Here is a 19,069-nt window from a genome sequence, read left to right as displayed (position 1 = left end):
TTAAGTACTATAAATAGATCTGGAGGTAAGATTAGGTATTATATGGAGAAAAAAACGTCTGGGAAGTAACAATAGCACGCCTGGATCGGGTAGGTAATAAAATCCGCCATGTACAAAAATACTCGTAACTTCGTCAATTTTGCTCCAATCGACTTGAAATTTTGACACAATATTCTTAAGATGTTATGCATTCAACTAAAAAATGCCAAAAAAAATTTTAACACCCCCCCCCCCCTAATCGAGACACCGAAGAGTAGAGTCGAGAGAATTGATAGAGTTGTTAGAGAGAGAGAGAGAGTGTGTGTGTGTGTTAGATTCGTTGTGACGAGAGTGACCAAATAACTGTGAAGTTAAATAAATATCGTTTTCTGTCCAATTTATATTTGTATATTCAATTTAATATTAATAAATTGTGAGCAATCGGGAAAAAATTTCCATCTTTATTTTCCGATATTACAACACCAAACATATTTTTCAGTTCTTTCTGATTCTTTAATGACAGATGATTGACATTTTTTGTTTCACTGACGTGTGACAATCGCAAAAATTTTCAGGGTCCCATAATTATGTGTTGAAAATGACAACGTATGTTCTCGCTCGCCATCTATATGCTGACGGCTAGTTACAAAAGGGAATAACTAGAAGATGTTACTAGACACGGCCGATAGACCAGATCGATAGTTTAAGACATCCTTTTCGTTCATTCGTTCGTGTCCCTTCCAAGTGTCTGCAATAAAGGTTTTTCGACTCCGAGAAATGTGGTGTTTTCCATCCGAATAATAAAGTAATAACTAAGGCAATCCTACCTCTAAATATAGATATAACAACATTATGTTACCATAGTTTAGAAAGACCTGCCCTAAACATCTCAACTCAAAAGTTATAACAGTTAAAAGTTAGCTAAATTATTAGGTTGTTCCAAAAGTTACTTTCATTTTATGAGGAAATAGTAGATGCACGACATTTTTTGTTTTACATTATTTTACTGAAATATAATTAAGTGAATTATAATTATTAAATATAATCCAATAAAATAATATAATAATTTTAACAACAATTTTTAATAATTAGTTTTGATAATAATTAATCAATTATAATTCGAAAAGAGTCGAATATAAAACGAAAGGGATCAAGAAATGCTATGGGATACTTACGCTATAACGAATGTTCTAACGATCTTTCATTGTGGTCCAAACGTTTTTCCATTCTTCTCTTTGGGTTACGTAGCTCTTTCGTTATGTCTCTTTCTGTAATTTTTTAATTTTACAGAATACAACGTTAGCACAAACGTTGAAGAAATATGAAGATACACTCCGAGATAACAAAATATAAAGCTTCGAGAGTGGAGATATGTACTCCGAGATAACGAGATAAAAAATAAAACGTTGGATGCCTTGAGCCCTAGTAACAACGCAAGAACACACACTGGCTTTTAAGTTCCAATAAAAAGTTTGTGAAACTCAGAATGAGTATTATGAGCATGGATGCTATTTAAACGTCGAAATCTATGTAATAATATAAGGCAATTACTTTTTAACTTTTGGGATGCAATGTATAGGAATCGATGTATCTACCTGTTTGATTCGCATTATTAAAAATCTTGGAAGTAACTTTATCAATTCCAGGACAGATTTCCTGATGTACACACATCATCGAGAGATAAATGTCGCCTGTTTGGTATAAACAGTTTTTGTTTCGATAGATAAAGTCTCGAAAAAATTTCCGAATTGAATTTCTGAAAATTTATGAATTTATGAAAATTCATATCTCGTGTTAGAATCAACAGATTCATTATCAAGGAGAATATTATAACCTGCATTAAAGAAAATCCTGCATCACAGCGCCAGATGATCACTGTTTTATCTAGAGATACTAACAAAGCTATTATCCATTAAATCTAAAATATTCATTCTTGAATCGATGATAACAAGATCTATGAATGATGTGGTTTTGGAACAAAATGCGATATAGGATCTATGAAGTTGAAGCTGCAACTGTTTCTGGCTGTCATGCATTCATTCGTTGACTCCTCATTTCTTCGCGTTTGTAGCTCTTCAGATATCTTCTTCTTTCGAACAGTTTCACTCATGAAAAGCTAAATATCGTAGGATACGCGAAGGGAACAGAAACTCAATCGGATAGAAAAAGCAAAATATAAAACAATACAAAAACTATGTATATTATATTAATATCTCGAAATATAACATCCGTTTCGGTTCATATAGAACCGAGGAGAACAACAAAATTAAATAAAAAAAACTCTACGATTATTGTTACGCAAATTGCCAAATTCCATATGTTCGAAATTGAGATCTCCTGCAATAAAATAACAATTATTTAAAAAGATATATAATATATATATATAATAATAGAAATAATATCTATAATAATATATATGATATAAATTATACAAGTACGTCTAATTCATTGGTAAACTCGGTCTTTGCTGAACAAGTTGCATAAACAGAAGTAATAAAGAAACTAGTATTCTTGGCGATTCTGATTCTAACTATTGCGAACTTTATTTTAGTTCGTTTTACTCCGCTACTAATGTAATATCGTGATATAATGTGTTTACAAAGAGTGGACAATAGAGATGTTAATCAGACAGAAAAAGACGATTGTTGTTCAACCTGAACTATTCACACCAAACGTACAGAAAACAGCGCAATCCACACTCTCCGGGCAACGCCACTCGCAACCTCCGTCTCCGCTCAACTCGCACTCTGCTCCTCGACTCGCACTCTCTGCTTTTCGACTGCCTCTGGGGCCGTTGTAGCGCTCTATTGTCTATTGCTGGGCCCACCGCACACGTGTTTTACAGACGCTCGTAGCCAGGGTCACGAAGGTCTTTTCGGCTATTTACCTATTTACCTGAAGGACCCGGTAATGCGTTGATGGAGCCGACAGCGCCTCGGCTCTCGCGACATTGTCTGTAGTTAGCTCGACGTTTCGTTAGCTCGACATCTGCCCTCAGATGTTATGTTCGCTCTCGCTATCGTCGGATGCGTCACTTTCGGCGTTTAGGACCCAAGGTTTCATAAAATCGAGGTGTGTGCGGATCCTTCCTTCGGTACTGCTTCGCACACTTTTTTCTTTTCTTGTAACTTCGACGATTCTCCTCTTGAGTTGCGGCGATCTTCTTCTTCGCGTCCTCACGTAGCTCGCGACGTTGTTCTTCAAACCTCGCGGCCCACTCTTCGTCGATCAGCTTTCTAATCGTCGCCTCTTCCCTGACTTGCATTTCGACCCCGACCAGTAGCTGGAAAGGAGTCTTCCCTGTGCTTCTGTTTACGGTGGAATTCAGGTATTTCTGAACCTGGTCGACATGCTGCCCGTTCCCCCTCGGCGCCAGTCTTCGCGGTCTTCGCGCTACCGGTTTGTCGCTTTTCAGAACTATCTTTGCGGTTATTCCGACGTCTCTCTTCTTCTCCAGCCTATACCCTTTAATAATATCCCGAATGGCTTCACGGTAATGAGGTTCTCGTACATGCGACAAGTCGATCTCGTCGGATTGTTCTATCGCGTTTACCCTCAGTACATCCGGCGCGTCCTCGTGACCGTCGGTCTGATCGTCGAGTCGTAAAAATGTCACCTCGCGCCGTTTGACTCGCAACTCTCCCTGGTCTAAAAAATCGGTACCTAAGAGTAGACTGTGTCTTGTCATTACCTTATTCGAGACAACATGCAGGGTGACAGTAAAGTCGTACCCGTCGACCGTCATTACCCTTGTAAACTCGCCCCAGGTACTATTGCCAGCGGAACCAAAACCATCAAACCTAAGTTTGCAGTTTCCCAGAGGTGGTGATCCTAACCTCGCATACTCATCCGCTCGTATGAACGTAAGGTCACTACCTGTATCCACTAACGAGACAACCCTGCAGCCATCTATCGACACGTCCTTCAAGTACTTTCCCTTTTCGGATCTTGACACTGCGCAAGTCTCTTTCGGTCGTGCCGTACACCTCGCTGCAATATGTCCAAATCCGCTGCACTTGAAACACATAACACCTTCTCCCCTCTCCGGACACTTAACCCTTAGATGATCCTCACTACCGCAAATGAAGCATCTTCTTTTCTTCATTGCGTCTACAGATTGACTGGGCTTCCCGTTCTTCTGGGTTTTAGCCGGCTTCACAATCGACTTTGCTTTGCGGCTCTTCTGCTCTTCGTACATCACTAACCTCTTCCTCAACTCTTTGATTGACGTCGCGCCGTATAATATAGCCTTATTGTTCTCGTCGTCTATTATTCCATCCACTATGTATTCCACCTTTGCTTCCTCCTCCATGTCCACATGGCTGGCTATTTCGAGCATACGGTACATGTAAGCCAAACATGCTTCATCACTCTCCATTTTCGTTTCTTCAAGTTTCTGATGAACTTGCCCACTGTTGACTTTCCTCGAAAATTCTTTCACTAGCCCCCTCTTCAACTCATGCCAAGTTCTGGCACGACACTCGAAGCTCGCGAATATTTTCGCTGATCCCTTCAGCAGCTTCCTGGCGTAGACTGCCTTCTGCCCATCCGACCACATGCACGTATCAGCGACTTCCTCGAACGACTCGAACCATCGTTCGACATTTTCACCTTTGTCGCCACTAAACGACTCTAATGCATCTTCGACGTCTCTAAACCTCAGTGTCGAACCAACGCATGCCCTTCGACAATATTCATCACGGTCCTGATACACCCTTCGCGTATCTCTCTTATATCCTCTTGTGTTTTTCTTGTCATCTTCATCCTCACTTTCGTCGTCGCTTTCTTCTTCCAACGATATGTCGTTGCCATCCATGGCCGCTTGTAGCCGTGCGCGTAATTCTACTTTTCTTCCTGTCGTTTTTAAACCCAAACTAGCGAGGCGCTCCTTCAACTCCTTCGTATTCATTTTCTCAACATCTTCATCTTCGTTACAATCACGCTCAGCTCTCTGTACGTTTCCTAGATCTCGTTGACCGGTTAGCTCTTCACCGCCCGTCGATCCCTTACGATACGATTGTCCAGCCCTACACGCCGGATTCAGTCTTGCAATCAGCACTGACCTCGCACCCGATATAGGGAGGTTCATTCGCGCGAGCTTACTCCTCAGCTCCTCCAGCGTCGAACCCTCTTCACCCGACAATCGTTCGTCCCCGACGTTTGCCATTTTTCACACTACACGAACTTAAGCAGTCAACGATATCGTTTTTTACCACACCGCGTACCGGTAAATTCACAACTAGCTCGAATAGCTCTGTTAAACCGTTTCGTTTTCTGTCTTGCCCAATCCCGGCTGAGCCCCCAAAAAATGTAATATCGTGATATAATGTGTTTACAAAGAGTGGACAATAGAGATGTTAATCAGACAGAAAAAGACGATTGTTGTTCAACCTGAACTATTCACACCAAACGTACAGAAAACAGCGCAATCCACACTCTCTCGGCAACGCCACTCGCAACCTCCGTCTCCGCTCAACTCGCACTCTGCTCCTCGATTCGCACTCTCTGCTTTTCGACTGCCTCTCGGACCGTTGTAGCGCTCTATTGTCTATTGCTGGGCCCACCGCACACGTGTTTTACAGACGCTCGTAGCCAGGGTCACGAAGGTCTTTTCGGCTATTTACCTATTTACCTGAAGGACCCGGTAATGCGTTGATGGAGCCGACAGCGCCTCGGCTCTCGCGACATTGTCTGTAGTTAGCTCGACGTTTCTTGGGCCTTTCGTCCACGATACTACACTAATGCTTACGAATCGTATTTATTTGTTTCGCTCTTCGTTAATATTCCACATTCTCTTTTGCCATTGCCTTTTTAACTCTGACAATAAGCGTTGAGAGAGCAATCTTGATGTGAACAGGATGACCAAAACTTTTACACGAAACGCAACAAGGTTGATTTGTGTTATCCTTGCTTTCTTCGATACAGAAATCTGGATCAATACTTGCATCTGGATCGTAATTCATCGTTGAATTTAACGCTGCGACAGTCCGTTGCAATTAGAAGCAACATGACCTAAACGTTAGCAAGTCTTACATTGCATTTCGTTTGTCACATCTAATTTTTGGTGAAAAGTGAAGGCAAAATACTGAAAATCAACCGAAGATCAGAAATTGAAGAAAATATCAGGCTGGCTTTTGACACTAATCTCACCAGGCCCGGTAAAATAACTGGTTTTAAAAGTTGAGAAATCAATTAATCGGAGAATATAAAAATTCACGTAAAGCTAAATGAACAAAAGATATAACGATAAATGTACAATTTTAAATTAGATATTTAAACCAGTCATTTGACTAGGGGTGGTGAAGTTAGTGTTAATTAAATAGTTTAGTAGTCGTTGAGCGACATTTTGAATATTCATTCGTATAATAATTAGTAAAATAACTTTTCTTCGTTGATTCCTCCACCATAATTAATTTCCATTATTTATATCCTTCATTACACATTTCTTAATTCCCCGTTCATTCAGGATATTTCTAAGAAAAAAAATCATTAGATCGGTCAAAACTTCAGGTACTACGTCGTGATAATAAAAAATGATATAGAGAAAATATCAATGGACTTCAAATTTTCAACCGTGAAAAAATTATTCTCTTACTACATTTTGGACTTAAAAATAAATATCGTTCCACTTTTATTATTTTTATATTAGTATTAAAAGCGAATACGCACTCAAAAAGCGCTTAAGACTTCATCTGCATACTGTGTCATTGCGGAACAGTAATTTTAAGTAATTTTCCACTTTCTCCATGCTGTTGTTTCAATCTTGCTTTGTTTAACGAAATTAAGATTATAAAGTAAGGTAACTAAAGTAATAAGTTAGACAAATGTGTCTGTGATGTTGCCAGTAGGGCTACGCATTATTGTACGATATTTGTAAATATCGACGTAGAGAAAGAATTGTGCTGCGCAATTCGAAAGATTCCTGCTGCGTAATTCGAAAGAAAGTGCTTCGTAGAATAGGAATGTTTTTGTTGATGTATACATTTCTTTGTCTGGATCGTTAACTGCGTAGCTGCTTGTGTCACCGGCTCTTGTGTCCCCACTTCCCTCGCCACTTTGGTAGTTGCTATGCGAAACTAACGTACAAGGAGTCACTTAGTCGTCTCATTTCGTACCGATAACGTCGATAGCGTTGCGTCAGGTTTGTAACGTATTATAACCTATTGGTGGCGTCGGTTCTTTATTACTTTCATTAGTGTGTTTTTCGCATTATACATTACTATATTTTTTAACTTCGTAACATATATTTCTTTTGATAGAGGTGACGCACAAGTAAACTCAAGTACTTCAAAACAAAATTTCGCATGCGTTTCTGTAGTATTATTTAAGTATATTTAGTTGTGAACTTTCGAAATCTTGCAAATATTTTCAACTGTATTCTAGTGTATTAGTGGAGTGTATATCTCATATTCTGGTAACGAACATTCATAGTATAATTCTTGCAACTGCTTACATTGCATTCATGGTATTCGCAAACATTTGTTCGATATCTAGAAATATCTTGTAATTTTAAATTAATATTTTTCATACGTAAAGGAAAAGTAGCACTATTTTCTAAATAAACGTTTGATAGAGAAAAGATGAAAGACATCGAAACTATATTTCGCTTCTTTTCTACTCCCCATCCCATCCCACCCCACACCACCCATAAACAACTCTATTTTTAGGGAATATTTTTGACCGCGTGCAATGCGGTTTGTAGAGTCAGTGTTTGCTCCGCAAACGTATTTTTCAATATTTTCCAATCACGGTCGTTTTGATTAAATTCAATTAAATAATCACACGCGAAAGTAGTCAAATTTTATCAAACAATTTTCTACGCGACATTAGAGCTCTTGTTCGCTGGTTATAATTTTTGCGGTCGTGGTAATGTGGTCTTATTTTATATTCTTTTGAATATTCTTTTTCGATAATAGAGTCAGTGCATCAAGAAGACAAAGCCTTTGCAGGATCTCAAGAATGTAAGTAGTTTTACGTATTGTATTTCAATTTGTTCTATTTATTATATATTTTTTTTTTGAAATATTGTTAATTATACAATAAAACGATTGATAATTTAGAAAGCTGTAAATGTCCTTTTTAATTGAAATAAAGTCTTAAAATCTTAACATTAAGGTACAATAAAACTGTCTGATACGTATCAAAATCAGTGAATGTTTTATTCTCAAACTTTTATATTAGAGTTTCAATTTATATACTTATCAGAGTTTAGTCTTTATTGTTGTTAAATTTCCATGCTTATCATTGTGTATTAACAATATTAATGATATTTTCTGTTTTGTTATAGACATATCACAGCTTAAACTTCTTTGTCTTGTTTGGGAATGCTCCAACGATGGCTCAAAAGCCAAGAATGTAAGTAACTTCACATATCTTACTTGAATTATGTGTATTCTGTATATTTTGCTTTCAATACTATTGATTAAGAAATACAATTTGATTGAAACTTTCATAGGTTAGGGTTTTCTAAGATTATTCTTCTATTAAAATAAAAAAAGTGTTAGTGTTTTAATACCAAATTATAAAACAAATGACTAATATATTTAAAAAATCGTTAGATTTTTTATTTCTAGATTTTAAACTTTTATATTAGAGTTTCAGTTTTTACATTTATGGATGTTTGTTAGAATTTCAATCTTTATTATTACTAAAGTTAGGAGTGTAATAAATTTCCATTTTTCACAATCTCCAACATTCCAAATAATCAGCGATCACTTATCGTGGTTTGTTTTGTAACAGATTTTTCATAACCTCCATTTCCACCATTGGATTTTCGACAGTTCCTGCCTGATGTTAGTCTTTGAAATGATATTTGCTGAGATAATGCAGTGTCGATGGGAACGTTTTCCGCTTCTTCGCTTCTAATGGTGAGTCGCAAGCGTTTTTGTTCCTCCGGTCACTCAATTATGTCGTAGGATGAAAGGTCCGAATCGGCACGGGTGACTGGTTGTATTATGTAGAATTTTTTGCGAGCATAGTGACCGCGGGTATTTTTTACACCCGTGAGTAGTAACATTTTTTTTTTCATATCTTTTTTTATTAGTTCAGGATAGGTCTTCTTACACATCGCGATTATAATCATTAATTTTTTAATAATTAGTTTAAACATATAAATTTGAGAATATATTCGTGGTACTGACAAATATGTATAATAGTATTCAGTATAAATATTTGCAAAAGGCAAATACCTAGACGAATATACTTGTATGACATAAATACACTTAATCTTAAGCAATGAATCTTAGTATAAATAAGAGGTACCGAAGGAAAAATCGGATGCCCTCCGATTTCGTTGGAATGAAAGATGCAATTTTTACTCAATGATAATGACGATACATGCAATACGCGATACATTCATTTTGTGACAATATTAATTATAATATATCACATTTTTTTGTTTGACTTCAGATACTATAAACGTAAGTAGAATTTAAAATATGAATTAAAATTTATTTCTTTTCCGTACAAGAATGTGTGAAATTTTATGTGCAAGAAGAAACTTCGCGACAGGCAGATTTTTGAAACAAAGCAATAATTTTGAACGCTGTTTCTGCATTTTTGGAAATGTGCTTTGACGAAGCGATTGCCGAAGATTATTTCTATCTTGGTAATGCATTTAGAGACAATTATTCTATTTCATCGAGTCTTAGTCTTTTTTCAATTAATGTTACTTTTTTGATAATATTAAAATTTCAGTAATTTATTAAATTAATAAAGCAGAGTTATTATAATCCAAAAGGAAGTAATAAAATGTAAAATCAAAGGACGTTAGTCCGTTAAATACAAATGAGACAAACCAATCATGCTTTTAGATTAGGATTTTCAGATTTAACAATTGCCGTGCCCATTGACAGGATGTCATTCACGTGCTCAGGTGTTACTTGAATGGGAAAAAGACATTGGGCACGATGACTATAATTAATGCAAAAATTTCTCAGCTGCTGACCATGTGTTAGGGTATCGTGCACGACGTATTTTCCACATTGTGTGAGTGTGTGTGTGGTTAGGCTGTGGAATTGCGTCGTTCTTCTCATTCGCTACAACTTAAGATACGAAAAATGTGGAGACGTATCAATACAATCACAATTCGTGGTAATATTAGCTACACGATTAAGCGCAACACGCTGTTAATATTGCTGTAAATTACAATTATAATTCCAAGTTTACTTATATTTATTTTAACGATATAATTTCTTTAGATGTGTTTTATCACTTTTTGCGCAATGGTCACTAGCCTTCGTCAGTCGATTTCAGGAAAATGGTACGTAAATTAGAGTGTACATGTTGCGTGTTAAACTCGGGTGTTGGAGGCATCTCGGGACATTCTCTCTAGTGGAGACTCTTGCGCCCTGGTGATATGTGTGAGAACCGTGGAGGTGAACCTCTGATCGGGTAGACGCGTTTTCGAGTGACCAACCTGCTTCAGGGAATTTCATTCGAATAATCGACGGTAAAGCTGACACGAATGGAACGTGTCATCGCGTCTGGCTTTGCTCGTCGATTTATTTAATTTCGCGGTCGTGATCGCGAGTAGTTTTCGAAACGAACGTTAATATTGCTCAAGCATGCAGATGCGAACGGACAGCGATCGCTATATGATCGTTGTTCATTTATGTGCACTTGGATCAGCTTCCGCGATTTATCTTTTTATTTCACCTTTGTACTTTATTTTTTGGTTTGCTATTTAGAAAGTCTCGAGCTTAGATGTAAGTTTCAGTGGGCATTCCGCCCGAAGAAAGAAGAGGTTACGAGCCGAAGAGGCCCGGTAAACTGCCATAGAAGAAGGTAACTACCAATGACTCCGCATCCTCTGGACTATCCAGAGTACGGGAAGTCATTCTTGTTACTACTTTGTCATTATGCTCGCTTTTAGTATTTGTAGTAGTAGTAGTAGTAGTAGTAGTAGTTCTTTTTTTGATCGATGAAAGGGATGGACGTAACGAGTTAAAACACAAACTAACCGGACGAGAATGGGTGGAGACAGCTCGGGGAAACGCTGCGTCATTTTTCGTTAAATACTTGCCTAATGAATCTGCTGGCTCGTCCGGCTTTTGACGCCCTTGTTATTCGTACTGTGAGCAAACAATTACCCCCGACTCCTCCATGATAACTGGCCGAAAACGAAAAAAAAACGAGGTAGCACGAAGTCGGGAGAGGCAGCATCGAAAAACAGAATGATTAATCGTAGTGGGCTCGCGTACGTGTGCTCTCGCCCCTTTTCCAGGCGTACAACGCGAAATTCAACAATTCTGGAAAATGAAAAGCCTCCGGTTACGGGACGTGGAGATATTCTTTCTGGCATTTATACGCTTTCAAGTTATGGCAATAAAAGGGCTAATGAAAATTGGCGAATAGTGGTACTAGAGATTCTGTTAGCGGCGAGACGCGATCAATGATGTGATAGGTTTTAAAAAGATACGATGCGCGTACTTAAAATTTTCTGGGAGAACTTCTGAGGAATAGAATGTTGATAGATTTAGTAGTGAGTAATCTGATTATTGATTTGCTCAGATTTTTGTACTAATGTTGAGAATTGTCGATCTTTGAAGCCGAAATAATGTTATAGGAACACTAAATTGATACTGAGGATTAACATTAGAGTAGTAATATATTTATTTTATGGAGGATTTCTTATATATTCATCGATACACACTTGCACGCGTCTCAGCACTTTCTTCTATACCCGACTGTTAACCGACTGAACAGTTTACATTTATCTGCTTTCGAGACGCCGCCCACACACATACCGCCACACACTGATACCCACATACAAGTATCTCTACTACGCACTTAACCCAGTCCAGCACAGAAAATTATACAAATCTCAACACACCTCCTCAATTTTTTGTGCTGCATATTCATTTCCTTTTATAAGTCAATCAAACTATTCTTAAAAGTAATCTAAAATTTTCAAATTTGTTTCTCCCTATAGCCTTCGTTAAAATATTAGCTACATTATTTTCTGAATCTACTTTTATAATGTCAATCTCTTTATTTTCGTAACTTTCGTGCACAAAATGGAAATGAACTTCAATGTACTTAGAATTTTTTGTCAAGCTACCAAATTTTGATATCGCAATCGCCCCAGAATTATCTTCGTAAATTTTTATTGGCGTCTCGATCATTATTTTGAAATCTTTCAACAATTCTCTTACAAATTTAATTTCGCTCACAGCTTCCGATAAAGCTACATACCCGGCGGTTGTTGATGATTTTGTCACGCCACTTTGCTTTCTTGATTTCCAGTAAATTGCGTTTCCGAAAAATCTTATGATAAATCCCGTAGTGAATTTTCTATCTACTTTATCTCCAGCCCAATCAGCGTCAACAAAACAATCAATAACTTCAGCATTCAAATTTCTTTTATAAGTTTCTATAATTTTAATTTCCTAGTTAAATATAAATATTTCAAAATTCTCAATGCATATATATTATAGTGGGTCTCGTTGTAACTGTTTTGAAATCGACATAAATAGTTTACACTATCTCTAACGTTTAACCTTGTTCCAGTACTAATATATAATAAAGCTCCTATGAGATTTCTATATCTTATATCGTCTGAGGCTGATTGTGCGGGTTCTAAACTTAAGTTTTGTTCCACAGATGTAAATTATACTATTGATGTAAAATTTACTATTTTCTATATTATATTGTTTCGCTAATGACTCTATATAACTACTTCGATCTAATTTCATCTCACACTTCTTATTATCGTATTCAATGTTTATTCCTAAGTAAGTCTTTACTTCACCTAAGTCCTTCATCGCAAATTGGTTTGACAATTTGTTTTTAATCTCATGGATTTTTCTTTTGTTTTTTCCACATGTTAATAAGTCGTCTACGAATAGAATTAAATATATAACATCATCGCTCTCATACTTCATATACAGACAATAATCACTCTTACTCCTTTGAAATCCTAATTTTTTCATATAGTCGTGGAAACATTCATACCAAGCTCTTGAACTTTCATGCAATCCATATAACGTTTTTGTTAATTTACATACTTCCCGCTTTTATTGTCGTGACCTATAGGTTGTTTTACAAATACTTCCGATTTTATAGTTTCGTTTAGGAATACTGTTTCTACATCCATTTGCATAATCGTCAAACCATATTGACAAAAATAAGATAGTAATAACTTCAACGTTTACATTTTTGCCATTGGAGAGTATAAGTCTTCCAGTACTTCATTTTGTTGGAAGCCTCGAACGACTAATCGTGCTTTCTTACGATTATCAGATTTATTCGTATATACCCATTTCAAGTCTACTACTTTTTTGTCTTTTGGTTTCTCTACTAGTTGCCAGGTCTTATTTTTGATTAAACTATTCATTTCTCGATCCATTGCTTCTTTCCATGAACCGCTGTCATCTACACTTAAAGCTTCTTCATAGGTTTGAGGACTGTCTGCGCTAACTACATTCACATAAATGAAATATGAGCTCGTTTGGCCATATCTTTGAGGTTTCTTTCTTCCCTGTCCTGACCTTCTCAAATTATTTTCTATGTCCTCAAGTTTTCTTTCTGTTTTGTTACTTAACTTTCTCTCCGCTTTTATTGCAACCTGCTCGACCTTTTCGTCATTTATTTCATTTTCATGAATTTCGTTTGAATCCGAATGTTCGTCAAAATCCTTTCTGTTTCATTGTCTGATTCATCTTCTCCTTGAAATCCGTCTAAATTATCATCTTCATCTATAAATTCTACGTGCCTTGCAATTATAATTTTATTATTAACTAGGATCCTATATCCAATGTTTTCATAACCTACAAGTATCCCAGTGTCTGCTATTTTGCCCCATTTCGAATTTATTTTAATTTCAGGTATTCTTACGAAAACTCTACTTCCGTACAATCTTAAATTATTTATGTTCGGTTTCCTTTTAAAAAATATTTCAAATGGTGTTTTATTTTCATATGTGTCCGTAATGGTCCTATTTTTTAAGTACGCCGCGGCTCTAACTATTTCCGGCCAATATTTAATATTCAGCTTTGAATCATGTAATAAGCATCTAGCGGAATTCATAATTGTTCTATTGTAGCGCTCAGCTGTTCCATTTAATTCGTGAACATAAGGTGGGCATGGTTCCACGACAATTTCCTTTGCCCTCGTTAGATTGTACATGTTTTTGTTCATATATTCTTTTCCATTATCGCATCTTAATCTCTTTATCTTCTTACCAGTAAGATTTTCCATTTTGTTTGTATAATCAAGGAAACAAATGTAAACTTCATCTTTTGATTTCACAGTATAAATCAATGCGCACTTACTGTAATCGTCTATAAATGTTAAGAAATATCTAGATCCATCAAACCCGGTATTTTTATGAGGTCCATTTAAATCGGTATGTACTAATTCTAAAATCTCGCGTGCTCTACTACGGTTATTTTGGAACGGTAAATTGTGCATTTTATTTTGGATATGTGTGCCACATTTTAATTGTACTTACTCAAAATTTTCTGGCATTCCCTCAACTAATTTTTTTTTACACATTGTATCTAAATAATTAAAGTTTACATGCCCTAAGATCCTGTGGAATTTTTCCTTATTTGTCATTTTTCCCACATTTTTAGCGTGCGATTCTTGCCTTTCAATGTAACTATTTATTTTATATAAACCATGATCTTTGAATGCGATCATGTCCATGAAAGAGATAGCCCATGTGAGCTATCTTCAATTGCTCAATGACGCATGTAACGTTTTTCGTCTGTAACGTATAGTATCAAAACATTATGAGCTCAGGATATGCGGTTTGTTGAAAATAATTAAAAATATTATGAGATTTAGTGTGTAACAAAAAAAAAATGAGTACATCCCCCTTTATTTTCTATTACTTCTATTGTACGATTTGCTATCGATTTATGTAGTTTCTGAATATAATTTTGACTCAATGTATCCCATTCGCGTACAATTGCATTTTTTAATTCTTGTACGTGTTGACACTGCTTTCCATTCGCGTATACGCCGTGAACAAGTTCTGCCCAGCAATTGTTAATAACATTAAGGCCCGGGGAGCGTGCTAGCCACGGCAAAACAGATATATATTTGCATTAAAGTATGATTGGACCAATCCTGATGTGTGTACAGGTGCATTATCTTGTTGAAAGATGTAATCAGGTCCAGAAACGCGTTCTGCATGATTATTTATTTGTTCGTTGAATAAATTTATGTACCGGACACTATTCATTCTCCCATCGATGAACTTGATACATGTCTTGCCGAAATAACTGATGCCGGCCCAAACCATCACGCTGCCTCCTCCCATTTGTCTTCGAATTGCCGACATTGTCTCTTTTCTTATGTCATGAAAATAATCCCATCAGGATCATCCAAGTTGATTATTTTTCGTCTGAAAATAGTACTGGTACTTGCTACATGCAAAATTGCTCGCTTATCACGATCGGATAACGATGACGACCGACCAGTGCTTTTCTTTTTGTCATAATCTGCAACATTTTTAAGAAATCGTGTATTTTACAACTTCTTCTTATTACTTTCGATATTTTTGCTACTAATAATTGTTGCTGTTTTAGTTCAAGAATTTGCTTTTTTCAGACCTGTTTAATTTGTTCCGCATCCCATACATAAAAATTTATATAATATTGTAGCGACACACGAGCTGAGGGACAAATCGAGCCACGTGTGATCTTGCCTCGGAGTATCAACAACGTTAGGACATACTGTAATAATAATAAGTAAACTTCGGGCAAAAACAATGTCGCCGCTCCATGCAACCGTCTAACAAAGGCGAATGGAAATTTACCGGTATCCCCTCGACCAGCATAAATAAACCAACGCGATCGTAAGGTGACCAATTTTCATCAGTCTAAAATAAATTCAAAATTTTATAATTATATATTTATATTAATATATAAAAATTTAATTAAAATAATATTAAATATTTTTAAAATATTTATAAATTAAATTTATTAACATTATTCTAATTAAATTACTAATCATTAAATTATTTCATTTATATTATATATTTATATATATATAAATAAATAAATTTTTACTAAAACATTAAAATTTAAAATATAGAAACTTATAAAATATATTAAAATTTAAAAATTTATAAAATTTATCAAATAAAAAAAATTATTAATAATCTTCAAATAAATTTATATAAATTTTATATGTAATTAAATAAAATAATTGTAATATATATGTTGAGTCAATGTCCGAATCTGGGCCCGAGTCGTCCTCGTGGCGGGGGCTTGGGACAGGTAAGGATCCTTCACTGAAGCTATCCATTTTCTTACACTGAAGTTACTTTTATTGACACACGCAAAAATGTTACAGAGTTGACACAAACTCACAATGATCACACACTCGCGACGCTAGTGACAATGGCCTTAGGTTCGATAACGTATCCGCGGACAACGGGATGGTAGTCGTACGCACTCGCAAAATCTAAGTCGGATTCTTTGTTAATATTCACTGACCGTAAGGCGTTAATCTCTTTGTCGATAAAATCGCAAGAGAGAATGACTTTCCGTCCCGGTGATACCTCAGAGGAAAACTATGATGGGGCGTGTCTAAGGACACGAGATCATCGGATTCGTCGGGGATATCCTACGTTCGGAAAGTAAGGGAAATTGACGTTGCTGCTAATTGGCCAATCTCCATATCGGTAGTTAGAAAAGAATGCTAGCTGCCCTCGAGGGAAGGTTGCTAGTGGGAGACGTCGTTCGTGGAAAAATAGGTCTCTCCTGTCTTCCTGTAACTAGGACAAAGATTGTTTATCTGTTGAAGGATTTCAGGTAACTAGATATTAGTGTTTATAACGGTCCTCGGGCTCGCCGATCACGTACTGCGGAGACGCGTCGGCATCTGGTAAACATCCTGCCCGGAGAATAGGATCTACGTGTGGCGAGCTACGGGACAGAAACCGTTGGAATGTTTACTGCCACGTGCCGCTACAAATCTTTCTTTTAAGGAGAGCTATAGGGTTACTCAATGCCTTTGTTAGATGGAGAGTTCGTCCCGTTGACCGCGGCCACGTTCGGCGACTAATTGTCGCCTTGAGCCCAAGCTCATTGTCACACGTCTCAAACAAATACAATTGGTTAGAATGACGACAATTGCTTAATTACGGTTGTAGAATCTAGGTTACAGTGTCAAGGGATTTCCCAAAGTTCCAAAGGGATGGTTCCGGTGTCCTTTCATCTCCGACATATAGAAATATAAATAACACTCGTTCTCGTCCACTTACGGAAGTCAAGCAGCGCTATGGATAGTACTTAGATAGTTGACACCAAATAATAGTCATAATGTAGAACATGTTACGTAACAAACAATTTTACGTAACAGCCAGAACAGTTCAAACAAAGTATCTAAAATCAAAGACGGCCCATAACAAGAAGCCGTGAACTCCCCCATTTTATTTAATTTATAGCGATGTAATTTGTAGCGCAAATAGCGATAAAAATAAAGAAGCGATACTATTCGCGAATGACCTACTAATATGCGCGAGAGACAATAAAGCTTTAAAATCCGAAAGCCATCTACAACAAATATTCGACAAAATGCATGGCTATTTATGGACAGTAGAAATTAATATAAGCAAGTGAAAGACAATTTTATTCTAGCTGTACACCTCTGAAATATTAGGGACAAAATACGATGCACGCAGATATGTCAAGAAATTTCTCTTATACGACAGCAACAATAACAACCAGCCAATGTTTCGCGCAATGGAAACACGAATTGAAGACTAAGTTGAAAAACACGATTTCAAACTACTTGTTCAGGCTGTTGTTTTAGAATCATCTCGTTATCAGACCAACATTTGCAGAATAATCACTGAGCAGACGTAAATGAAATTGATAAATAACGAATTCTTTGCAATAATAATACTTAACAATGAACAAAAAGGAGACATTTTGCAAACGGGACCAGTCAATGGACTACTCTTAAAAGATGCAAAAGGTTTCATCTCGATAGCTCGATCCAATCCAGAATAACTGATGAATTTGTATATATAAAAATTGGATTTTAAAAAAAAAAATAGTTTACAAAAAAGAAATAGAAAAATATTTTATATCTGAACCAACGGGAAATTATGTCTTACAAGGAGCAAAAAGTGTCATTCCGATTGATCAAGCCGTTCCCGAAAAATCGGTAAACATAACAGAAAGAAAAATATACATGTCGAATTGAGTCATTTTCCACCTTTTCCAATGTCGATGTCGTAAAATGTAACCCTCTTTTCTCATTTCTAGCAATAACTTCTAAGTCAGTACTGTGTACTAAAATAGCACCTAATAAATTTGATAATTGATTAGTTTCAATTCCATTCTTTTTAAACAAAAGACGCTATTGGTTATTTCCAATTACTGAGTAAATCGCCTATCAGGAAAAACTGCGCCCTATTTGTTTTCCTGCAAAATTCGAAATCCTCAAAACTTTCAATAATTTGTTCAGTTCAGTGGAAACTAAAATATCTCTTTATTGGTATTTTTTCGTATAGAAAAACACAATTCCCGTCAAAATCATTCTTTAGCTACTTTAATTCTTAACGGATCAAACAAATTTCGACATGTACCTAACCAAGTATTAATTACACCGAACCAATGAATGATTATGCCAGAACTTAAAATATTAAACTCGCGAGTATCACGAATTGCTATTCAGAGAAGGTGAAACGTAATATGGCGTTAGAGAAACACTATTCGTCTGCCAGGAAGAGATAACTGCATCGGTATAAATATTAAACTGAAACCACAGACTCTACGCGCGTTTGCCTTTTTCAGGCATACATCACTAATGTTCCCTGAAGATAAATTCTCGTCTACGCTTTCTAATGCATTACGCTTCACTCACTCTCTCGTTGTCATTACTTGAATACAAACAGAGAATAGTATTCTTCCCTAATCTTCCAAAAGAACAAAAATTATCTTTAATAGGCATACGTTACAATTTATAATCGTACATCAATTACAATCTACTGTTCTTATTTTAAAACGAACAGAAATACATACCTTATCCAAACATCGTGACCGCGACATTTCATCAACAAGTGATTATATCAACTGAAATTTTGTGGTATACTTACTTAGCACGCAAGATAACAAATCATCCGGTG

The 19,069-nt window shown here is 36.3% G+C and overlaps 1 protein-coding gene across 1 annotated transcript; it reads right to left on the bottom strand.

The window, feature by feature from the left end:
* Positions 1-3,010: 3,010 nt before the first annotated feature.
* LOC117241262 lies at positions 3,011-4,795 on the bottom strand. The gene has a single exon (XM_033507224.1). The coding sequence runs from the start codon at positions 4,793-4,795 to the stop codon at positions 3,011-3,013; it is 1,785 nt and encodes a 594-aa protein (XP_033363115.1).
* Positions 4,796-19,069: the final 14,274 nt, after the last annotated feature.

The sequence above is a fragment of the Bombus vosnesenskii genome, unplaced genomic scaffold (assembly GCF_011952255.1).
Source record: "Bombus vosnesenskii isolate JDL3184/JDL3185 unplaced genomic scaffold, Bvos_JDL3184-5_v1.1 scf7180000015562, whole genome shotgun sequence".
In the NCBI taxonomy this organism is placed as follows: domain Eukaryota; kingdom Metazoa; phylum Arthropoda; class Insecta; order Hymenoptera; family Apidae; genus Bombus; species Bombus vosnesenskii.
This window is presented reverse-complemented; position numbering and strand designations above follow the sequence as displayed.